Source organism: Tyto alba, unplaced genomic scaffold (genome assembly GCF_018691265.1).
Source record: "Tyto alba isolate M040663 unplaced genomic scaffold, T.alba_DEE_v4.0 Super-Scaffold_32, whole genome shotgun sequence".
Taxonomy (NCBI): Eukaryota; Metazoa; Chordata; class Aves; order Strigiformes; family Tytonidae; genus Tyto; species Tyto alba.
This window is the reverse complement of record NW_024881307.1, coordinates 1,761,048-1,785,736: the sequence shown is the minus strand read 5'-3', so window position 1 is coordinate 1,785,736 and position 24,689 is coordinate 1,761,048. Positions and strand designations below refer to the sequence as shown.

At 51.2% G+C, this 24,689-nt stretch overlaps 1 protein-coding gene across 4 annotated transcripts in view; it reads left to right on the top strand.

Annotated features, from left to right (window-relative positions):
• Positions 1-24,689, top strand: part of KIRREL3 (kirre like nephrin family adhesion molecule 3) — a 334,179-nt gene that overhangs the window by 237,910 nt on the left and 71,580 nt on the right. For all 4 annotated transcript variants that reach the window (XM_042800434.1, XM_042800433.1, XM_042800432.1 and 1 more), the window contains one exon: positions 1,593-1,742. In XM_042800434.1, the coding sequence (XP_042656368.1) occupies positions 1,593-1,742 (150 nt within the window). The remainder of the gene's footprint in view (positions 1-1,592; positions 1,743-24,689) is intronic.

Genomic DNA, 24,689 nt, shown 5'->3' with positions numbered 1-24,689 from the left:
CCCTTTGGAAAGCCTTGCTTTTGTTCTGCTTGACTTTTGGAAACAAATGTCATGTTTCCAAAATGCAAACTGAAATGGTTTGTAAATGTTGAAAGTGCCTGTTTTGACATTCTAAAAAAAAAAAAAAAAAAAAGAAAGTCTCAGTTTGCTTTGAATAAATGTGTTTATTGCAGTCCAGCGGAGCCCACAAGTACTTGTGGCTTCCTTAAGCCATACTTTTGGCAAATTATAGTTTGGTAATGAAATTCCCCAGACTTCTCATTACTTAATCCCCCACATGCATTGTGATTGAGGGTTTTTTATAAATGGTGAAGACTCTGGAACAATAGTGGAGAAGTTATACAGTTTTATTCTATATATTTTGCTGGAAAATACTGATGTTTTAGTGAAATACTTCACAGGATGAAGGGAGAGCCAGAAACCTGGGAGGGCACCGAGCCCTTCCAAGAGCTGCAGCCTTGTCCCCCCAAGCACAGCAGAGGTTGCACATCTGTGACGTTGCCACCGCTCAACTTCTGCAGAGCACAGGAGACCTGAGAGGGCTTTTCTCCAAGTCAAGCAGCAGCATTCAGAAACCAGGGGAGGATTCGTGTATCTTAGCCTCCAGGGACCCTGCTCCTCTAAAGTGCAATGCCTGCTTTTTCTTTTCCTCTTTTTTTTTTTTTTTTTTTTTTTTTTTTAATACATATAATTACTCATTTCTTAGGCTTGCCTGAGTGAGCAGTCCCCTCCTCGACTGTTTTTCAGAGCTGCATACCACAACTTTTACATATATTAGAGAGCTGAGCTTTCCATACAAGACCTTGCAACACGACTGGGTAACAACAGCTCCACTGAAGTATGCAGCTTATGTGAATGACTTCCACAATTAACGGAGCTGGGTCTGCTTTAAGCAAGAGGAACTGCCAGCTCGCATGATACCAGCTCAGCCAGTCATCTAATTAGCTAAATACAAACAAACCCATCATTTGTATTTCTTGTGGTTCAGGAGAGCAAATCCTGCTGTTGATAGCTTGCGAAACAACAGAAACACAAGCGTGTGCCAGGCTGCCTGTGTTACACAGTGCATTAATCACCAGCGCGGGGGGGGGTGGGCTGAGGACAGCCTTCCTTCTGTGGTGCCTCAGATGTCTCAAAACGCAGGGCAGGCTGATCACGGCTGTCCGTACCCTCCACGTCCCCCTGCCCAACCTTTGCACACACCTAATAGTGGAAGTGTGCCAGGGTGTCACCACGAGCACGTGCACAGCCAGCCGAAGGAGATGAGGAAATCCCGCGTCAGGTCTTAGAGGAGCTGGAGGTGGTGGATTTCCTAATGGAAGGGTTTGTCCCTTTTTCTAAGGATTCCAGCTAACGCTCCTTCATCGGCACTTCTTTTTTGAACTCTTAGGGCAAGACCTGCAGTCCCTTCCCTAAATTTGGAAGGCCTCTCTCTCTGTTTGGCCTGACTGCCAAAGAGGGAGAAGAAGCTTCCTGGCTCCTGGGCGTTGGTGAGGAGGGGGGTGGCTGGGGCTCTGGACCCAAGCTCTATACTCTTCATCCTCGGGCTCATTGGTCTAGCTGCCTCCTGACTCGTGTTTTGCATTCTGCAGGTTATCCACGCTATCTGGTCGTAGGAGACCATCTGTCTGGAGAGCATCACTTGAAAATCCTGAGAGCTGATCTCCAAGATGACGCCGTCTACGAATGTCAGGCCATTCAGGCAGCCATCCGATCCAGACCTGCCCGGCTGACTGTTCTCGGTAAGTCCCATCGTATTGGAGGTTATTTGCTTTTTTTTTTTTTTTTTCGTTTGTCCTCACAGTCGCACTGGCGTGGCTTTTTGACAAAACGGTTTGTTGCTAAACCAAGAGGGCTGGAAATTAATCCATCGCAAGAGCTACGGGGGTGCATCTTGATCCTGAGAATAGTAACAAAGGAAGCTGTTTAGGGAGTATGGCAATTCTGGGATGAGTAACACAAGCACAGAATGTTTGGTACTTCAGCTCTACAAATATACATGCCAATTCAAGAGTGTATGTGCATAAATTTACAGATATGAAGAGTGTCAGTGCCATCAGTGCAGTATGCTGTTCTGCAGAAGGACCAGAACAACTGCACCGCTTGAGAAAAGGCTGATTTTCATACTCTCTATTGTCATACATATCTTTTAGCATCATGTGTTTCTCAGTAATTAATCTTTCCCATGAGCAACACAGGAGGATGCTGCATGGGACTGCAAACAGGAGATGGCTCCCAACATCTTGTAAAGACCCTTTTTGTGTGAGAGATGGGAGAGTGACACAGGCAACGGGCTCTGTTGGCAGGCTGGCAAAGTGGTTGCGAGTGCTTTATCAGGAGGGCTGGGAAAAGGCAGGCGGCATCAGTGAGACTGCCCAGAATGGATGTGGCTTCAGAAAAGTCAATGAAAATGATATTTTTCTTAAAAAGCTTGGACAAAAACCAGTCTGTATTGCTCCTGAACACGTCCTGATTATTCAACCCCCAAAGTGAAACTATTTGCATATTTAAGTTTGTTTAAATTGAAGTTTGGATTTGTTTTTTCCTTTTTTTTTTTTTTTTTTTCCTGGTTAAATTTTAGGGAAAAAAGATCTTAAAAAAAGTTCCAAACCAAGAGTGTTAGTGCTTTTAGTCAGATCAACATTAATTAGCCTTAAATAGCCAAAAAAAAAGTGAGTTAAGGTAGTGGTTGTGGTTGAAGGTGCACCTCATGGGAGTCTGCACACCACCGCAAAAATGAGTTCTAATTTCTAGTTTGTAATTTCCCCTGCGTTTGTTTTCCTCTCTCCACAACCCTACAAAGTACCCTACCCCCAAACTTACCCAACTGCCTTCCCTGACCCCGAAGATAATGATGATTTTCTTTTGACCCATCCTTCTGCTCAATCAACCCTTCGCAGCAGCTCAGAGCTCTGACATGTGCCCACACATGAAAGAAGCCTGCAAATGAATCGGGAAGCAGAGCACGGCTGTCAGGGGGGCTCTCTCGCTTACCAACAACCTCTGCAAGCTCTGTCGCCTTCCCCTCCTTTGCCTGGGCTCCCTCGTTCCGTTGCGAAGGCAGAATATGTTGCAGGAGCCAGACAAAAGAAATAATGTTATTTAATTAGAGCTAAAGATTTCAAAACTAATTTAGTCCCAGGGCGCACGGGCATACGTCAGAGCTCAGAGCTGCTGCAAAGCGTTGATTGAACAGAGTGATGTTTTTATGGATCAAAAGGAAATCATTATTATCTGTGGGGTTATGGAATGTGTTGAATAGATGGTAGTTAATGTTTATGTGAATATACATGGTAGTTGCTAATTGGTACATTTACCTAAGATGTTCAGCAACTTACATTCGCAGAGTGTTTTCCTTTTAAGAAAAATAAAGTTATAGTGCATTCAACTTAAACCCAATCGATAAGAAAATGGGGCTTTGCAGCCCATCAGTAGCACATCTTTCACTTTAGATGTATTTATGCAGATGTTCTGGGGAAATTTAAGGCTGGTCGGGGAGGTGTGAGTGATAATGCACACCCTGGGAAAGGGGCTGGGAGGTCGTTAGCGGTCAGCAGCTCGCGCTTTGCTACCTCTGCAGTGGGATGGCGTGTCCTGGCACACCGGCAGCGCGGGCAGGCGTTGCCGGGGATGGTCTGCAGCCTGCGTTTTAGCCAGCCCAGTGGAGGGGGATAGAAACAGCACGTCAAAAGTAAATGCCTCCGACACCCAGTGTGTTAAGAGCCAGCGCTGGCTCCTGACAGCCGGTTACAGCGTGCAGTGCATCAAGCTAAAGTTAGTGTACGTTAGGGAGGCAAAGCGCGTATTTGTACAGGAAAATGGAGAGAGGTTTTCGGTGGTTACAGATGTGTATTGCCACCAGCTGTGCAAATGTTTCTCCTCTTCGGATCTGGTGCGTGCCGACGCGACGAGCCTGCTTTAGTCATCAGCTAAGCAGCCGTCTCCGGGGGGACGCGGATCTCCCAAATTCCATCTTGCTGACTTAGGAAGGGATGTGGCAGGCTACCTGAGCCACCCCGTTTGGAGAAGATGCTTGCGGGGCATTCCTTCATCCCAGTCTGCCCAGCTTCACTGGAGGCTGCAGGGCCTCTCCGTGGCAGGAGAGGATCCCTAAGCCGTGCCCGGATCTGCGTGCAAAACCTTGCCGCTCTCGAGGAAACGATTTGTCACAGCTAGAGCAGAGCTGGGAGGCTCTCGTGGCTGGGAGCCCATCGTCTGCCGCTGGGTTTGCCAGCGACTCGAGGAGCTCGTCAGCCAGCCGGGGATGTCGGAGGCAGTTCTGGGGAACCCCATCCCGCCCTTGCCGTGGTTTAGGCCTGGTTGGCAGCCAACCACAATGCAGCAGCTCTCTCTCCCTTCCCCTCCGGCAATGAGAAGGGACAGAGAGCCAGGCTTGGGGTTCAAGATAGGACTGGGATGGGGGAAAATCCCCCTTTTATGATCATGAGCAAAAGGCAGACTCGTTAGGGGAAGAAAAAAAAGAACATACATTTATTACAGACACTAACAACACATAACAGAGTAGGACAGTGAGAAGCACTGCCACATCTTGAGAACACCTTCCCCCCACCCCTCCCTTCTTCCCGGGCTCAGCTCTGCTCCCGATATCTCTACCTCCTCCCCCAGGGGCGCAGGGGCAGGGAATGGGGGTGCAGTCAGTGCTGCCACTTCCTTCATCTTCGGTGAGGGGAGTGTCCAAAACTTGTTACCCCCTGCTCCATCGTGGTCCCCCTCTCACAGCAGACAGTCCTCCATAAACTTTCTCTGACTTGAATTCCTCCCATGGGCCGCAGCGTTCCCCACACTGCTCCGTCATGGGTCACTAACTTCCTCCGACTGGATTCCCTCCCACGGCTGCAGCCCTTCCCGAGCTGCTGCGGCGCGGGACTCCCCCGCATGCTGCAATCCTCCCAGCGCTGAATTACAGCAGCGGGGCTGCCTTTTCCCATGAGACCCCGGCCTTCTTCGGGCACAGACACCTTGATCAGCCGAGCAGGAACAACAGGCTGTAAATCAATGTCTGCTCCACCGTAGATCTTCATGGGTGGCAGGGGGGGCCGCCCTGCCGTCTCACCACAGGATACAGGGGGGTCTCTGCTCCGGCACACCTCCCCCCTCCTTTCTTCCTCCGTTCCTCCACTGACCTTGTTGTTCATGCAGCTGCAGCAACTCCTCCTCACAAGTCCCACTGCCCGTCACCACGTCCCTTCTTAAATACGTTATCGCAGAGGCGCAGCCGATTGGCTCAATTTCCCAAACAGAAGTGGAGCTGACGTGGAGCTGGGGGAGCTTCGATAAGCTTCTCACAGGGGGCCGCCCCGATAGCCCCCTCCCCTGCCACCAAAAAACTCCACCACTCACTCAACCCAGGACAGCCCTATAACGCCCCAGCCTTGTCTCTGGAAAATCCCTTGCCTGGGTTGGTGCTGCCTTGTCCATTCTTGCCAGCTTTTCCACTTCCTTGGTATCAAGAAATCCCCTAATGCCTCCCAATTCGGTTTCCAACTGCTGTCATTCGTGTCTGACAACAGCTTTATGGGGCTGATGCCTCCTTAATTCCCTGCTCAGATGCAGAGCTACACCATATTTTAATTAAATATTTAAGGTTTTGTCACATTGTTTTCAAATCTACATGGTTAAATGTAGTGGAACAGATCATTCCATAGCCTTGGAAGTCCAAGCATTCAAACAGATGAGCCTATTAGTGTCATCAGCATCGCGGAAAATCTTTTATTTGTAGAGTCTCAGGGACAAAATATTGCTCAGGAACCCGGCTAACCCATCCCAAAGCTGAAGGACTCCCCTTCTCCAGGTCTCCCTTACCTTCTCTCCTATCATTGCCCAAATTGTCCAGGGAAGGAGCCGCTGATCTCTCTCCTAGGGCTCTCTGCCCCAGCAGGGAGGGCAGCGGCTGATAAAGCTGAGGAGATGGGATTTGGGAGGTACGGAGGCACCCGTGCTTTCTGCAGGCAGAGGATGTCAGGGCAGCAGTTCGGCAGGGGAGCCCGAGCCAGGCAGACTTTGGGAAGCCACTGGAGGGCTATTTGCTACCTGGTACCTCTTTAATGGCAGGGCTTCTTAATTTATGATCTATTTAACTAAGCCCGGGTATTAATTAAATAAAGCAAGAGCCTGATTAGGACTTGGAGAAATTTAAAAATAAAATCAGACCGCAATCGAGCGAAATTGCAAAGCAAACACTTTGGCAGTAACCACTGGAGAGTTCCCTCCGGTCTTCCATCAAAGCTCGGAGCAGGGAGGGCAAATACAAGAGATTATATAGCCGACAGATGTGTGTTGTTAAAATATGCATCTGCCAGCCGTGTAGTTTAAGGAGCCAGAGGGCTAGCTTGTGGATCCTTCTGCACTCGGGGGACCGTGAATGAATTTGAGGCCCTGCCAGCCGAGCTGGGATTTGCAGACACGTTAATTAGTGTTGAGTTCCCGGATCTCGAAGGCAGCCAAGCAAGAAGAAACTTTGAAGAGAGCGTTGGCTTCCCCAGGAGGGAGGAGAGGGGAGGTGAAGAGGGGAGACCCAGCTCGCCGTGCCGATCCGGCAGCGGCGTTGCGAAGCCTCAGCCCACGGTGGCCACGGGCAGGCAGGACCCACGGGGCCAGGAGGGTTGTCAGGGAAAGCAGAAGGATGGCGAGGTGTCGGGGGAGCTGGGTGGTGGTCGCTCTCCTTCACTGGAGTCTTGGCTTGAGCATCCCAAGCCTGTCCTGGTCTGTGCTCCCGTACACCACTAGCTCTGCAGCTGGGCACAGGGAAAGGGCTGGTCCCAGAAGGATGCTGGTGAGAACTTGGTGACAACCGGGATCAGGAGACCATGGGGGTGTGAGGAAGGAGGCCGAGAAGCTACTTCCAGAGACTTAAGGTGAATAATTGATAGTCAATTAACTTGTACCTTCACCTTTTATAGTCTAATTCCCTGTCTCCTCCCCCTCCATGGCCTCCTCTAATATTAACTCTGCCTTCATGTGTGTCCCATTAGAAATAAAGCTTTCTTAAATCAACATGAATTATTTAATGCTATAGATTAAGTTAATTTGAAGTGAGAGCTCTTGTCTTTTAAGATGGCACAAGCCAGGGACAGAAGAGGAGGGTCACCTGGGTGTCAAGTGAGTTCACATTCAGTCGCAACCCTTTTCCTATTTTTGTTTTATTCTTATTTTATTCCAGTGTCTCTTTCTAGCCGAGTCTTTCCATCTTCCCCTGCAGAGCAGAGTAAGCTATTTCTGTTACCAGAATGATCACTGGCAGCTTGAGACATCTGCATTTCCCAGCTTTCCTGCTCTTCAGCGAAGTTTGATCAGAAAATAAAGACGTTATGGCCTGGGAAGGGCCATTTTTCAATATTTGTTTGTAATGCTGAGCTGCAGTGAGAAACTGCAGACTAGGTGATGTTTCAAATCCAGAAACAGTTCACCTTGGAACCATCCCAAGTATTTTTCCCTAGTTTTTAATAGTATTCAATTCTCTGAATGCAAAATTCAGCCTAAACCAGCATGTAGAGTCAGGATGTCAATTCAGAACAAAAAAAAAAAAAAAAAGAAGTGATGAAAATGTGATCATTTTCTTCCAGACAGTCTCTTCTCCTTGAAAAAGTTTGGGTCTTCATGAAGCTGCATTTTCTGCTGGGAAAATATTCAGTGGCAAAATAGCAACCGGGTCTACTGAGAATGAAACAGAAACATCAAACAATCGAGCACAAATCCCACATAACCTAAATATTTGATGTCATGTCTGAGCAGCTTAAGTTTACAGAACTCTGAGCCGGCTGCTTTTGATGGCGGAGGGTGGACGGGTTTCCTTGCATCTCCACAGGCTTGATCTTACCCAGCCAGGCAAACCCGGGCTCTCAGAGGTACTTGGTGCTGAAGGAATTCAGCGTAAAAGGCAACCCCTGCCTTGTGCAGTCTGTAGCTGGAAAGCCAGGTCAGAGGAGAGGGTACCGCGTGCTAAAACCACAGAAGAGATGGGTCTTCTCAAGCTGGGTGTTGGGAAGTGCTGCTCCCCCCCCCCCATTTCGGAGGTGTTTGCACTGTGCCTGTCTGAAGGAGGATGGCAGGGCAGCACCCGCCCAAGCTCCGCTCTCCTTCCTTGGAAGGAGACAAGCAAAATTAGATTCACTTCCCTCCCTGTTAAGCACAGCTCAGCTGGCTGCGTGATGCTAGGATGAAATGCTGTACGGGACGTGTCCACTGGCCTCGGGCTCTGCCAACCGCGTTGCTGTAGAATAACGACTTCCCAATTACACAAATCTGGGGAGAGGAAAGCTCCGAAAGGGCTGTGTTTCACGTGGCAGATATACCCGCCGTTCTGCTGGTTTTGCCGTGCCGGTGTAGAGCTGCTAAGATAGGGACTAGCTCAGTGTGACCGGTTGCCATGAAAATGTGAAAAGCCCCTTCCCTAAGGATCCTGGAGGGACTTTCCCAGTAGTCGCTGGGAAACCTGGAGCTTTTGCAAAGACAGCCCAGTTTGCTTGTGACAGCACCCTGATGGGCATAAAGCCTGTCCCAGTCTAATAGTGGCAGTTAATATGCCACTGCATGACTAGGAAGTTTAAAAGTATATGTATATATTCACCAAACCCTTAAAAATTATAAATATATTCCTTCCCAACAAGGCAGGGCTGTATCTGAGTGGTGGCTGGTGTTTAATTGCACAGAGGGAAGTTCACCTGGGCCAGGCCAGCACTAAGCAGATGCTGCCTCTGCTCCCGCAAACCCCGGTCCAGTGTTATCAGCTCACACCATTTTATGAGTACTCTTGCAAAATCTGTGTTTCCTTAAAGCCCTGAGCCCCAGGGTTAGGTGATACCACAAGAGTTTTCTTGTTCTGTACGTAAATTAATGGCTAGCCTTCGGTGCTGCAGAGCCAGGCTTGAATACTGAAGGAAGATTTGTGTGCCTGGAAGCCCATCTGTTTTCTCTGAAGTGTATCACTTGGTCTACCAGCAGATACCACCTCTCCCATCAAACTTCACCTCGCTTATATCCTCAGAGCCGCAACAGGCATTCCTGCCTGAATGCTGAAGACTGAGGGACCACAAAGTAAATAGGAAGAGACGCGGTTGGAAATGATTAATGTTAGGATTCTTGCACCAATCTGTGATTTCTTGTCTTGATGCGGGGAGGGCCTGACCCATGTTTTTATCAAACACGAAGCATTTGGCTTCTCTGTGCAGAGTCTGCTGGTCCGTACCAAGCTGACGGATGCGAAGCACATGCTGGTGATAAAAACCCTTCCCGATTCCCTGTCATCCCCTCAGATGCAGTGGTGGCTGCAGCCCTTTACCCTCTTCCCAGCTCCTCTTGCTGGCTCTGCCCACCTCCCTGCCCCTCACCCAGGAGCCACGAGCAAGTGTTACTCCTGGCTGTGGTGGCTGTGACGTTGCCATGAAATGGTGTGGGGGTGCTTCCCCCCCCCCCGTCCTGCTGCGCTCGTCACTTGCGCTGCCGCTTCTGCACCGCCTCCTGCTCGGGGCACAAACCTCCCTGCGTGTCACCCCCAAATCCTCCCCAGTTTGCTCAAGGCGTGCAGGAGCCAGTGCTCCCTCCGCATCACACGAGCCTTTCCCCTTTGCATCGCACACTGCATCGAATGGCTCCTGCTCCACGCAATGCCTGCAGGCAGGGGAAACCATTCTGCTTTTTGCCCTTTTGGATCACTGACACCTTGCATTCCGCATCGCACAAACAAACCCCACGCACGTGCAAGTTTCGCACGCCTGCACGCATTTCTCCCTCTTGCCAACCAAGGCAAAACTCCCCCATCTGCATCCTACCCGTGCTCCTCTGTATCCCCATTCTGCCTGCACGCAGCAGCTCCTTTTCTGCCTCTCGCGCACGCAGGGATGCGATACAGATTGCAGCGCTCTGCGTTCGGGCAGCGCGCAGCGGCTGCGCGGCCGGGGGATCCGTCACCACTGGGAACTCGGTGGGTTGTTAGTGACCTGACAAAAGTATTGACTCCCTCTCCCCTTGTCAGCTGGCAGAGAAGAATGAGGCCCTCGGAGCGCGACATCACCTGAGCGACAGCCCCCGCTTTCTTATTGATCCCCGCTAATGAAAAATGAGCCGGAGGCTCGGCAGGGGCAGGGCCAGACGGGAAAGTGGAGGAGACGCTTCGGGAGGGGATGCGTCAAGTGGCTGTCGAGGTTTTCTGCTGGAGGCTGCCCGCCCGCCCCAGCTCTCTGCTTGTGCCCAGCGTGGATGGATGTGTTTGCTTGGGACAAAGAGTTTTGCCAGCCTTGCCCCGGGTTGCTTTTTTTTTGCGCGTCTGGAATTTCCCCCCTCCCCGCCCTTTAGGCGTTGTCCAGCGTGTTTCTGAGCTGCTCTGCCAGCCGTGACAGAATTCAGGCTGCAACCAGCACCCTCCCCAGGTCGTTGCAGAGGGAAGGGTCGGTGAACTCTGTGACGAATCTCTCTTGTTACAAATCCATCGCAATGCCAGCTGCTCCTGATGTTTCCAAGCAGCGTTTGCTTTTGAAGCGTCTGTCAGCACGCCTGACGGATGTCAGCTTCCCATCTGATGGCAGGGTGGGGATAGCTTTGGGGCTGTGGCATTCCTTTTGGCTCAACTTGGGCTTCCAAACTGGCAAGCCGCATCTTAATGACTTGATCTGTGGGTGTCCTTTGTAATTGATAGGCAAATAACCTCCCCTGCCCCAGGATAGGCATCTCATGCTGAGATAGAGGTTGGACAAATGGCCCTCTCCAAGGGGCTATTACTCTTTTTTGATGTTAAAAGGTGCCTGGCGTGCTCAAATTAGGAGTTGACTGTGCAAGACATCTTAAGTTTGGGATGACCACAACCACCCTGCTGCTTCCCAAGAGGCTGCCCCTGGGTCGGGGCTTCCTTACTGGGGTGTGCAAAGAGTTTTGGCTGCGGGCTCCGCGTGGGCCCTGCCAAGGCTGGTGGGAGAAGCTGCTGTGAGATGAGAACTTCTGTAATTCAGTAGTAGGTGGCTTGGTTTCACAGTGCTGGGCCATGATGTGGGTGCTGAGCTAGAACGGGGTGTAGGAGGCAGCACCCCGGACACTGCCGTAAATGCACAGTACCTAAAGGGATCACTTCAGGTGGCAAATCACAAATGAAAGACCGCTTTAGGTGACAGAGAGGGGGCAAGCATGGATGTGGCGTTGGATGACCCATCCAGGACTCCTCTCTTCAGCCTCCTCCCTGCTCCTGGGAATCAGGCTGAGGTTTTCCCCCCAGGGGACAGGCATGAAGCCACACTACTGGGTTCCTCTAATGTGCTCAACTCTGACCTCCGCAGAGAGACAAGGGATTCAGAGCAAATTACGGATTTAACACCTATGATGAATCTCCATTACAGCATGAAATGAGAAAGGAAAATGTAGCTAAATGGAAGATCTCCCCTGGGCAGCAAGAGACTGCAACTTATGAGAGGCTGGGGAAAATGAAAAAAAAAAAAAAAAGGGAGGAAAAAAATAAAGCAGGAACTAGGAAAAACCTTGTTCCTTTAAATATTGCAAAACCTTTATAAGCCACTGCGTGCAGGTTAGAAGGGACGTGGATTAAAGACCAGGGCTCAGACCTGTGGCACATCAGAAGTTTTCAACTCCATCCCTTCCGCTTCTGGTGATGAGTGGAAAAAAATTACCGTTGGATATTGGTCCCTCGGGTGCTGGGAGCTGCCAGTCCCCAGCACCTGGGACCAAGCCGTGCCTGTCATCACAGCACTGAGGGTGGCCTGGCCCTGCACCAGTTATCTCCCTTTGGGAAACGCCGGTGGAGCATCCTTCCCTGGCAAGTGCACTGATGCCTTTCCTCTTAGCCTTGGCTCCTGACTCCCAAACTTGTGGCTCCTGGAGTCCCCACCACCGTAGCACCCACCTTTGCTGCCCACCACTTCGGTGGCTGCTTCTCCAGGGTCAGCCCCTCTCCCGGGCCATCAGTGCAGCCGGCAGTGTCAGCAACCTGAGAAGAGACTGGTATTTCCAAGGCTCCTGTTGAGCTGGGTGTGGGAAGCAGAAACTGGAGTGGGAGCGTCACACTGGATATAATGCGGCTGGAGATTAATTCCCCCAGGGAGGAGCTGTCAGTAGCTGGCCAGGTGGCTTTGCTAGAGATTCAGGAAGATGGGATTTAGCAGCAAAATCTGGGCTAAGAACTGGGAAATCCAGGGAAGGGGCACCCAGCTTGTCCTCCTGACTGGATGGGCGGGAAGGGAGTCGGGTGATTTATGGCCTGGGTGGGAACACATGAGCGCCAGGTTCAGTTTTGTGCTGCCAAAGCCTCCGTGCGCGACCTTGAGCAAGTCCCTCGGGTTCAGATCCCTCCCTTAAAGAAAGGAAAAAAAAGGACAGGAGTGAAGTAGAAACGGGAAACTTTGGGTTACAGACATGATCTGCCTTGTACCCTGCGTTCATTGAGGTTACGGCTGTGATGTGGGTGACATCCAGGAGGTTTTGTGCAGTCGGTTATTTCTGGGGCTGGGCAGCAGCCGAGCAGAAATGCTGCAGAGTCACAGTTTTGGAGAAAAGTGTCTATATTCTCCTTTGAGTCATAAATCATGTAGGAACTGAACTCTCTCCCTGTGACCCAGCAGCACACAAGGGATCCTCTCGCCGTCCTTAACTCACGGCAGTGCAGCGGGGATGTACGCCGGGCAGCTGGCGACGGGTTCGGATAATCCGGGGAGCATCCACATGCCCGAGGTGGCTGTTTCTTATTCAGGTTGTTGCTAGGGAAGTCTGCAGAGGTTTCTCGTAGTGGGTGAGAAGTGACTTTTCAAATCAGTGGCAGCATGAAAAATTGCAATGGGAAAATACAGTCTTTCACGATATCACATTTAATTGCGAACAGAGTCAAAAATCACACCCCTCGCATTTGGTTCTCCAGCAAAATCCCAGATACCAGCTGCCCCGTTATGTATTTGATTACAACTGGTAGGTTTAAAAGATGCAGAAGGTATTTAATGATAATGATAATGATTTACATTTATATAGTGCCTTGTATCCACTGGGATCACAAAGTGCTTTATATATCTATGGATAAAAATATACTGGATAACAAGCACTCCATCCATCACCAAATCACAGCCACTTCCCCAGCTAGGCAGCAAGCTGTTTGGGAAAGAGCTGCTGCATTTCCAGAGCCGTTCTCCCTCCTCTCTGCTATGGCACTTGGGGTGCTGTACGGTAATTCTGTAATAAAACCAGGTGATAAAAACACTTTAAAAACAACAGTGTCATAAAAAGAAGAACCCTCACTGCCATAAAACTGCACGCAGCAGAACAGGAGGGGAAGCTTGAAAGGGAGAAGGTTATAAATAGGGACTGTCGCTGTCATAGAAATGAGCTCTGGAGGGGGGGATGTCTTACAGCTGCTCTGGGTTAGAAGGTGAAGAGCTGGGCCAGCAGCAGCATCTCCAAAGGGCAGGCAGCGTCAGAGCTGGGTAGAGGGGGACATCCCAAGCTTAGGTGACAATGCAGGGAAAATTCCTGGCGCCTGGGGCTTGAACAATACTTCTGCCTCCGTGCCCTGCTTCGTCCTGCTGCAGAGCGGGTCTTGGGTGCAAGCCAGGCGCCTTCCTCCTCCAGCTCCCTGAGCGTGCTTCGCCCGTGTCTCTCCTCGAAGGCATCGAGCCCCGCTAGCCCAGCGTCCCCCCCCCCCCCCCAGAAAGGAGTCGCTGGGTCGAGGCCCTTTGGTGTCAGCGTCTCGCTCAGCTGGGCCTGGGAGGCAGGCGAGGGGAGGGGAGGAAGGAAGGGAGAGAGAAATTGAGGCTCTTAGAGATGTTCATTCAAAATTCATAGGCGCAAAATTGCAGTCTGCATGGATTTGTTTCCTTTTGGAAATTACAGGAAACTACAGGCACCAACAACTGTTATTCAAATAGCCACTTTAGATGATTAGGATGGCAGGAGGCTGTACTTACACATGCAGACCCAGTCTAATCAGACGCGAGGCAGGGTGGGAAGGCAAGGCCAGGGAAAGGGAGGCTGAAGGAGCTTACAAGCGTAAGCAGGCAGCGGGGCTGCTCTGCGGGAAGGAGCACGGGGCCGAATCTTGTGGTCTGAAGCCTGAGCATCCTATTAGCTTCCCCTGGGTTGGAGAGCTGGCAGGTTTGGGCTGAGAAGGGAGAGCACGGAGCTGGGTGGCGGATTCCTGGAGGGAGTTTCTCACCCCTCAGGCTGCAGGGAGGTAGGGCGCAGGTACAAGCACCCTTCCCTCCTGCCTGCAAGCAAGGGCTCTCCCCTCCCCTGCACGCACACCAGAAACGCGTTCCTCTCAACTCCTGCTGTCTTGCCTTCTTGCGCGGGCACGCATGATCGCTCCCCAGCCTGTTGTAAATCAAGAGGGAGAGTTTTTACCCGCTCAGAGTTTATTTAATAAATAAATAAATAAATAAATACCGCCCCACGCACGCAAAACCCAGAGCAAATATTGTTTTGAGGATTGGCCTGAGGGTCAGCAACGAAACGCAGGCGAAACGTCTGAGCCGCTGAAGGGTGGGAGTTGTATAATAAAAACGGACTCCGCAGTACAAGCGGAGAGAAGAGGTTCCCAGCTTTTTATCCAGAGAGCTGTTTCTTTTCAAATGCTTCTCCGGGGTACCAGTAGCGGCGCGGCGCGGGAGCATCTCCTCCTCTCCCCCCGCCGCTCCCGGCAGTGCCTCCCGCCCAACCGACCCGGCTCTCCCGGTGGCGCTGAGCCTCCTTCCCCGCGGCTGGCCAGCCTCCAGCAGCCTGCCGCGCCTCCGCGAGTCGCTCGAGGTGTTTGTAAATGTTTGCGCGCAGGCTGGCAGCCGCGAACGCGTGGCTGGGCGAGGTTTGCATGGCACGCCGCGCCTCGCCTCGCCGCAGGGCTGGACCTGAACGCGACCCCGCCGGGGCCCTTAGCTTGCCAAACCCCCGTCCTCAGCCACGCAACAGCCCTTCCTGTCTTGGTTTGGGCTGAAAGAGAGTTAATATTCCTTTTCAGGGACCAGATGAGCGCTGTGTTTGGGGTTTAGCTTTGGGTTTGGTAGGGGAAGAATGCTGATAACACACTGGTGTTTTCAGCTGCTACCGAGGCTTCCAGGGCTCTCCGACTCCTCATGTCCTGCCCGTGCGCAAGGGCACAGGGAGCAGGGAGGGAGCACGGCCACAGCACCCAAACTGGCCAGTGAAATATTCCATATCATGGCACGTCATGCTCACTATATAAAGGAGGGGTGGTTGGGAAGGGGCTCTCTCACTTCCAGGATTGCGATTGCGGGATCTTGGTATCTCGGGGTCGCTGGCTGGGAACGGGCTGGGTATTGGCCAGCGGGTGGGGAGCAATTACACTGTGCATTGCCTGTTTATATATTTCTTTTTTTTATTTTTTTCCCCTGTCATCATCATTGTTCTCGTTTTATTGCCATTATTAAACTGTTCCTATCTCAGCCTGCGAGTCTCCCTTCACCCCTCTGATCCCCTCCTCCATTCCCAGGCGGGGAGGGGGAAGGGAGGGTGACCACCTGCGGGGGTTGGTTGCTGACCAGGCTCAAACCACGACACTTCCCTAGCTCCTTTCCCTGGCTGCAGGCTCACAGAGGGCTTCATCTACTATCAAGCTCTTCTCTGGGGTCATCCTGGCAAGCGAGCTTTGGTCTAAAGCACCTGGGTGCTGGACAGAGGTGGATGTGCACACCTTGGAAGGGAGGGAGACCTAAAAGGACAGAGCAGGAGGTCTTGAAGGGGTTAACTTCCAAGCGCAGCCAACTCAGAAGGAAGCTCTGACACCTTGCATGGGTACCGAGATCCCGTTGCAAAACCTCTAGGCTCTCCTTAAAGGCAGGCAGCAATCAGCTGGACCCCTGCTCCTCCCTCCGTGGTGCTTTTTGGGGTGACCTTGAGAGTGTATAGGCCGGACAGAGACACTGACTGAGCTGCTTTGCACCCTCCAGCTTCCCTTTCTTGTCTTTACAAGTGCTTTTCTCTTATCTGGTAGTATTTTGCAAAACTTCACAAGCTTTTAGTGGCAGGACTTTTGCTAAGAGGCTGTTGATAAATCTGGAGTAGATGGCAGGAAGGCTTTAGTGCCGTATTCTCTTCCTTTCCATTGGAAAAAGCAGCTTATCTGCTGCGGAGAATACAGGTTCTTCCTCCTTATCCCCACTGAAATCTTATCTAAACTGGTTCAGGTGGCGGAGCTGAGAGAAGGAAATAATTAAGCAAGAGATGGGTGAAATGCTGACATTATTATTACTTAAATGGCCTAAACCTTTTACCTCGTGTATTTTTTTTTTATTATTTTACTTTTTTTTTACTGCTGGTGACACATAACAAGGGAGAAATCTGTTTTTCCAGGTTATCTTACCCATACACACACATGCAACTTGGCCCCCCTCCTCCCCACCCAAATATAAATCTCGTTTAACTGGTTCTGTTGGCAAGACAGAGAAATAATTAAGGCGAAGGTGGCTGAAATGTTGATGTTATTACTGTAATGCAGCAGCCTGTTTAGTTTCTTTGCCGATGAAATGCAACCAGGGGAAAATCAGTTTTAAAGATTACCTCCCAGAGATGCAAATTGAGGAGCGGAAACCATGTAGTCAGGAAGAAATGGTCTCAAACTAGGAAACATTTCAAAGTCTGTGACAGTCTCTTAGGGGCTTTTAAGACCACAATTTACCTTTTGACTGCATTCTATTTTCTCTGAAATCCTTTATTTCCCTCTTATTTATTGACTGGAGAGACAGCACAAAAACGAGAAAGTGATTCTCCAGCCGCTGGTCTTAAAAATCCATAGAAGAAAATTATTCTCACAAGGGCGGTTTTTGTTGTTGTTGTTGGGCGCTTTTTTTTTTTTTTTTTTTTTTTTTGGCCCTCCCCCCCTTTCTTTTTTAGCACTCTCTGTGAACCAGGACTTAATTGAATTACTTTGCCGTAGAGGAGCCTGGAACTGGCAGGTAGCGAGGTCAGCGCTGTCTCGGAGTGAGAAGCCCTGATTAGAGAGGTGGGAACCGTGGCAGCCACGCGGCGGGATGCGGTGGCGGGTGTTTCCCCACCCGGGGCCGGCGGCTGAGTCGCGGTGATGTGCTCCGGGTGGGCTTGCTCTCTTTGGGACAGCACTCTGGGCGAAGAAAACGGGCATCTACGCTGCTTGGAGTAGCAACCCTAGACCTTACCAACCATCTGTCCTTCACTCACCCCTCCCTGGGTCCCTGCAGAGCCTCCACCTTCCTCCGAGGAGCGCACGCGTCTCCATCCTTGTCTCCCTTTAGCTGCAAGTCCAGAGCTTGGTCCCAGCCTGGTCCCAGTGTCGCATCCCTTTGGCCTTGCCCCCGCCCTGGTGACATCCTGCTGCCTCTCGCTCCTCAACGCGGTGGTTTCCCCCCCACCACCACACACCCACACCCACGTGTTGCCACGCACACGTTTCTGTCTGCGGGTGTTCCCTGCCGGGAATGATACTGAGACGTGCAGAATAAAAAAAAAAAAAAAATCATGAAGAAGTCCTGCAGTGCTGGCCTAGTTAGACCGTACCCAGCTGTGAGCTAACTCTGCTGCCCAAGCGAGCCCCCCCGGAGACGGCTCTACTTGGGAGGAAATAACTAGATTAAAAAATAACGCATCAGTTTAGGCTAATATGGGTCAGAATCAGTGCAGCCCAATAATTAGAGCCTAGATGTCAGAGATTATATCATTTTAGGCCATCCAGTCCATCTTTCAGCTATCTGTGTTTAATTACTCCTAGCTCCTCTCAGCCCTGCCTTCACAGAAAGGACCGTGTTAAGACATCTCCCACTCCTCCATCACTAAGGTTGCCCGCTTGTCAGTGCTTTTCTGCTTCGTTTTTGAGGTTGCACCGAAAAAGATGCGGGCAGATCTGCAGCAAAGTCACTCCCGACCGTGCTGCAAAGCTCAAGCTGCGCATCTCTGCTTGAGCTGAAGCACTTTGGGTGCTTCAGTCCTCAACAGGCAGCACGGGGATGTCCACGACGGGGTGGGGAGGACAGAGAGCACCCGCTGCTCTGGGTGATGCCTCTGGGAGAGCTGGAAGAGGGATTACAGGCTCAGGACACCTCCAGTTAGGTCTGGAACAAGGATTTTTGTGCACAGGCTCCTCGGATCAGGCTGCTCCATTTTCTGGCTCGGTGGCTTTCTGTCTCAGCTCCCCAGGCAGGACTGGGAGGTACTTCGCTTCCTACTGCTGTTCAAAGGTACCTTTGACTGGTGCAAAGGCAGCAAGAAGGATGGAAGAGTAAAATTGCAGAGGTTTGAAAAGTTTCCCTTTCAGAATGAGGGATTTGGCTGCAGCTGAACTGAAAAAAAAAAGACTGATTAGGGAAAGAGCTGCACTGGGATGAAACTGTTTCTTTCAAGCCCACCTGCCTTGAAAATTGCCACCCTGGGTGTGCGTGTCCCCATTAGCCTCCCAGGATTTAGACGTCTCCCACGACGTGCTGCAGTGTGTCTCGGTGATGGGGAGCCCCGGGCTCTCTCCTGGAGGCAGGAGCTGTATCACAGGAGAGGTGTTGGGGGGGGTTTGTGTCCGTTAACACCACGGAAAAATTAAACCAGAGCCATTACCACCCGTCTCCCAGCTTTCCGTGTAGCCTGTCTCCTTCTCTTCCCATCTCCTCTAAACCTTTTCGGATTTTTGGTGCCGTTGCAAACCCCGGGAGGGGGAGCATCCCTGGGGACGTGGGTGGAGGCAGCAGGACCCCAAACCCTGCAAATCCCTCTGGCTCCGGGGCACCCCGCTTCCCTCCACGCCTCCATTGCTGCAGCGAGAGCACCCTCTCCTGTCTCAGCTCTGCCTCACCGCATTGGTTTTTTTTTTTTTTTCCCCCCGCTCCTTTCCCTGGCTTAGAAATCCCAGACCGGAGCGAGGAGCCACAACTCCGGGTGCCAGGCTGGGCACCCACACCTTGTCCTGGCCCCGCGACCCAGCGTCCCCCCCGACAGCAGCACCGGCGTCTGTTTAGAAGAAGTGGGGGCATATTTAAGTAAAAAACAATTTCTAAGAGAGGTCTGTTATAATTACTAATTAGATCTGGTTATAATTATCTCTCTTTGCAATCCCATACCTGCCGCAGAATAGCTCCAGTTCCTCCTAACAATTAACAGAGAAAGTCTTTTATGATACACCGGGTGATTACATTGCAATTGCAGCCTCCGTGGCTAATGCTGACTTATTAAAGAAGGGCCGATATTTACAGAAGAACATTGTGATCAAATTAGGCTAAAATTAACTGGAGTAAATTAAGAATACCAGGTTTTTTTTTCATCTGCTTCCCTTTCTTTTCTGCCTCTGGGCTCGTTCATGACGCTCTGTGTTGATTGCAGTACTTGACTGGGCAAAAAGATACAGCAAGCGGCAACAACCCATTTCTCTGGTTTGCCTCTGCGTGAAATCTGCATTCACATCTCCCTCACGCTCATCCGCCTCCTCCTGCTCTTACAATGCCGAGCCACAAAACTACAGGGCAAGACCCAAACCGCCGGCGTTTGCAGCCACCCCCAGCTTTAATAAGCTTGCTAAAGGCTCTGCCTGCGAGGCTCTGCTGCGCTGAACGCCGGCTCAAAGCGCTCATCGCACGCTTCCTGCTCCGGGCATGGGTTTTCTCAGAGCAATAGCAAGAGGGGTGGATTTCCCCCGGTGATCCTAAACCCAACACTCGCTTGCACTTAAGGCGCGCCTTAATAAGTCCAAAGTGAAGGCTGGTGCTCAGCGTTAGGAGGAATCATGCAACAAGGAATTTGTTTTGTTTTGGTTTTTTTTTTTTTAATAGCAATGGGCCAAACAAAATAATCATCATTTGGTTTGAGGTTTGGGTTTGTTTTGTTTTTTTTTTTTCTTTTTTTTTCAGCGCAAACTGAATTATTGGTGAACGGAGTGTGATTTCTGGGAGGGTTGACTCTGTCTGTAGGTATCCAGAAGGTAGCTGGTGCAGACACACTTTTGGCTGGGACAGTGTGGGGTGGGTTACGTGGACTGTTGCTTTGCTTCTCCCGAGTACAAGGCTGAATCATCCTAAATAATAGTGTAGCAGAGGATGGTGGAGCTAATAAATAATATAGCCTCTGCCCTAAGCCTTTGGATAAATTATCCTTGCAGTTAAAATTCATTAATTTGACAGACTTTGCAAATTGCATCTTATTACAGACACACCAACTTCTCCACCTTTACTCGATTGCCTCATCCCTAATCCTCCGGATCAAACGTTGGGTCCCTTATTGTATATTTAGCATCTCCTGAGTTTTCCCCTAATCCAGGAGCTCCACCTTAGTTCTGGTTTAATGCTACCTAGGCAGTGCCCGCAGGCTGAACCTCCATCCTGGCAGCTCCAGTTTGAACTTTAATTCCCAGTTGGCTGGTGCTGGTGGTGCAGGTCGCTTTGCCCCGTGGTGGCACGTGGGATCCCTCAGTAGGTGCCAGGGTGGAGGTAAAGGTACCGAGATAGAGAGGTGGGAAGGGCAGAACCACCCTCGAAGGGTGTTGTGTTGCTCCCGTCCCTACACCCCAAGCTTTTCCCTTCCCATGGCTCCAGTTCTTGGGAGATGGGGCTGGCAATGGTCGTGTTGGGAGAGTTTTCATCCTGCAGGGCTTACCCTGGGGGATCAGAGAAGGAAAGAGAGTGTTTGCTATTCACGTCACACCTGAATATTCACAAGAGCTGAGAGTTAGCCAGCTACATCACCCGGGCTGGGCTGGGCCATCTTTCTGGAGTCCTGCCTCATTCCTCCAGCAGCCTTAGTGCAGTGAAGGGGAAAATTAACAATGCTTTTTGCTTTGGGGACCATTTTTTCATGCCAGATCACTTTTGGAAACTGGCAACTGGTGGCGGGGTTTATTTGCAAAAAGCATGCAGGGGGTTGTTGGGAAGAGGAGGCCATCTCAAGCCAGGTTTCTAAACCAGTCTGTACCATCCCGGGCACCATGGAAGGTCTAAAAGAGGAGAAATCAAACCCTCATCAGGCACAGCAGAGCTGAACCCCTGTGTGAGGTTTTCTCCCTGCCCTGTTCCTCAGCCTGCCTTTGCATTAGTGCAGCACAACAGAGAGTTAATTGAATTGGTAAAAAAATAAGCCCAGGGCAGAAGCAGCAGCATCCTTTTCTCCATTGTAATGAGTCATATGTTTTCTTAACGTATTCCTGCTCCTTTCGCCGCTCTCCTGACCTCTCCACGTTGCTGCACACCCTGCTCCTGGTTAGGGTCTCCAGCTGGTCTTTGTAGTGCATTGTCAGCCCTAATTGCTTTCTGCTTGGGCCTGTAACACGTACGGTTCAGCGAGACTGCAAGAACAGAGCAAAGGAGGACAGAGGAATCGGTGTATTAATCCCTGGCTTTGCTACGATGCTCGCAGCACCGGGCATCCCCACAGAGTTCCCTGAGGCTCAGCCAGTTCTTTGGAACAAATGGGGACAGCAAGGAGCGGTCAGGGTACACCGGTCCCTTTCTCTCTGGGGATGCGAGACCACGATTAAGTTGGAGGTGAAATCGCTGGAGAAATAATTACAAGCCAATTACTGACTCGGGTGAGGTGGGGGCGGCAAATCACGATGTCACGCTGACGTGCGGAAAACAGACTCCACAATCTGATAGATTGTAAAGTAGGTATGCTTATTCAGCGCTGGGCACATAGGGGATCACTCCTCCAAATATGTGCTACCATGTGGCACCGTTGCCTTAGATTTATAGAGCAAATGATTACATATTCATAATATTTCGCAATACGCCTATACATATGCATCACCTATCCCCGCTTCGTATTAAAATTAGCATTTCCATGGTCTCCTCCCAGTTGAGTCTGCGCAGTCTCTGTCACCCCCCTGGACCCGCAGAGCAGGTTTGTGCCGCTGTGGGGTAATCTTCACTTACTCAGGGGTGGAGGAGGCTTTTTACTTAAACAGGAGATAGTGGTCCATCAACACAAACATCTTCACTTACTCAGGGGTGGAGGAGGCTTTTTACTTAAACAGGAGATAGTGGTCGAGCAACACAAACACCTCGTACAAGCTAGGCAAACTCTTATCTCGACTATTTCCCTCCTCATCCCCTTCTTGCTATTCCCACATTAACCCTTACATCCCCTGTTCCTATCTAGGCCCTGTATCAACGCTGTGGTCCTAATCAACTCGTGCGAGTGCCCCTGGAGAGGGGCTGGCAGGATCCTGCGTGGCCAGGGGTGAGCCACGGCCTGGGAAAAAACACAGGGCGATGCTGGGAGGGGCTGCCAGACAGCTTGCCAGTGGGAGGGACCCTGTGGGGGCAACTCGTGTGTGTGTGGAGGAAAGCCAGAGGCTTGGAAGGATGCTCTTGTGTTTTCTGTGCTGTTAGCTGGCACGGTGATTGTTTTGGCCCTGGAGGGCTGGGGTGTAGTGACCACCATCAGGGCTAAGATGGCATCTGGCACTAGCCAGTATGTCTCTAGCAGGTAAAAGTGGCACCCTCAGCGTGGCCCAGATATGTTGGTGACTTGAGACAGCGACCACGAGTCCATCATCTCCCTGCTCTCGCAGGACAGCCTTCCTCATCTGAACTTGGAGCACAGTCCTGCCCATGGCTCCTCCCGGAGTTGTGCTCCCCCCAAAAAAACAGTGTCAGTCCGAAATTTCCCACGCAGCTTAGTTTTTTCCTCGCTCGTGCGGCTGCAGATGGGGTGCAGTGGCCAGCGGTGGGGCAGCCGGGCCTGCGGCACGTGCCGTGGGGCAGTGCCTGGGCGGTGACGCGGTAGGGACAGCAGGCTGAGCAGATGCAGGGACCGTGCAGGCAGCCTCACATCAGTGACTGCAGTGGGGACGCTAGAGCTGGACAGCCCAAAATGAAAAGCTCCTCAGTGCTTTGGGGTTTTTTTTTTTTGGTCATAAACAATCCCCCAAACAAGCTCTGACACGAGTATGGCTGCTCGCAGATGTGTGTACCCCTTTTTATTTGAGGCTAGGGTTTGTTTGTGAACCTGCTGCTTCAAGACACCAGGATGAATGCTGTCACAAGGAGCCTTAGAAACAGCTGCGGCGCACAAAAGGCACTCCAGAATCAGATGTCAGGTCCCCAAAGCCTTGAGACTGCACGAAGAAGTGAGGGAATTTCTAGTGAAAATAAAAATGCTTTGCCTCTGTTATTGGTGGAGCATCCCAGGGTCATGTTCTGAAGCTTTGCAGTACCGAGCGCTAGAAATGTGTTGGTTTTTCTGTGATGAAAGGCTCTGCTCCTCCTCTCTTCGAAAGGATTTAGGATCTGGGCTGTCAGAAAAGTGAGAAATGATGCGACAAGCACACTACAGCTGCTATGGTAGCGCTGAGTTAGCTGGCAGATGTTTGCTGCCCATCCCTTCCACCCTGCAGAAGCCAAGCAAGGCGTTTCCTCTCTCAAAAGCAATCCAAGACCTCTGGGACATCTTCTGGCAATGCCCTGGACCCCATTTCTGGGAAGGGGATGGCTTGTCAGGAGGGTAGCTGCACTGACCCCTCTCTGGGGTGGGAAGCAGAGCTCAAGGTGGAGGGAGCTCCTTGTCCAAGGTCGTTTTGCCCAAACCACAATGGCCAGAGCCCTCCAGGTGCCACCAGCCTGGGACCAGCACAGAGCTCCTGCTCACAGGCAACTCAAGAGCCGGTGGTGAGTCAAGCCACCTTCCCCGCCGCAGCCCCTTCCTTTCCATCCGTCCTTCCGTGGTCTCCCTCCTCTGGTGTCAACACAAGCTTAATGAAAAAAGCAGCAGATGTTCCTTTGATTTCAATTTACTCAAGATTTTAACCTAATGTAAATGGTATTTTGCATCCAGCTGGGACGAGGCAGTCTGGGCTGAGTCCCGGCATCCCCGCTTGCAGATTTCCTACCTGTCTCATCGGCTTGATGGCAGCGGCTGACATTCACAAGTCTTCTCCAGGAGGTTGTCTCTGCCAGGTCTTAGGAGCAGCTCTGCCCTGGTTCAGGCTCTGCAAAAGGACTCGCAGCAGCTCCTGCACACTGGCGAGGCAGCAGCGGGACCTGTGAGAGAGCATCGTTTTGGCCTGGGTGGAAATTTTTGTGTGCGTTTTGGAGGTTTCTCGTGAAATGCAGTAATAATCGAGAAGGAGAACAGTCAATAGTGAGTAATTCATCTGCCAGATTTAGCTTCACCTTCCCCTCTAGGATTGCAGTAAGCCAACTGCGCTTTCCTGACCTTATCTCCTCTCTGAGTGGGTAAACAACAAACTAACACTTTTGTCGCTGCCTGGAGTGGCTTGAAGATATTCACAAGCAGAGCTGGTTTGTTTGACACCAGATGGAAAAGACGGGGGCTTTCTCCTCTCCCTTGCCACCCGAATTCCTCCATGTGCAGACACAGCTCTCACAGACTCTCACGTGCTCGGGCGTTGCTGTTGCACCCCTGGGTCTGTGACCACCGTCCTCCGTCTAGATCATGCAACGCCGTAGTCTCGGCCCGCGTTGCAAGCTCAGGAGGCTCCCTGTGCAAAGAGAGCACCTGCAGCTCGCTCCCACCCCCAGCTCGGGCAAACCCTCCGTCACCAGCATCGTTTGCTCAGCAGCCCTCCACCTCCTGAAGGACTTTGTGCCATTCCCAGCCGTTGGGACCAAAGACCTTCAGCGTGGGAGGTACGAGCTCGGGGAAAGCACAAACGCATCTCCTGGTCCTCACCGCTTTCCGCTTCCCTAGGCAATGCAGGAGAGAGAGACAACAATTTTTTTTCCTGCATAACATGTATATGTGCTCTGCAGAGCCAAAACTATCATTTGCTT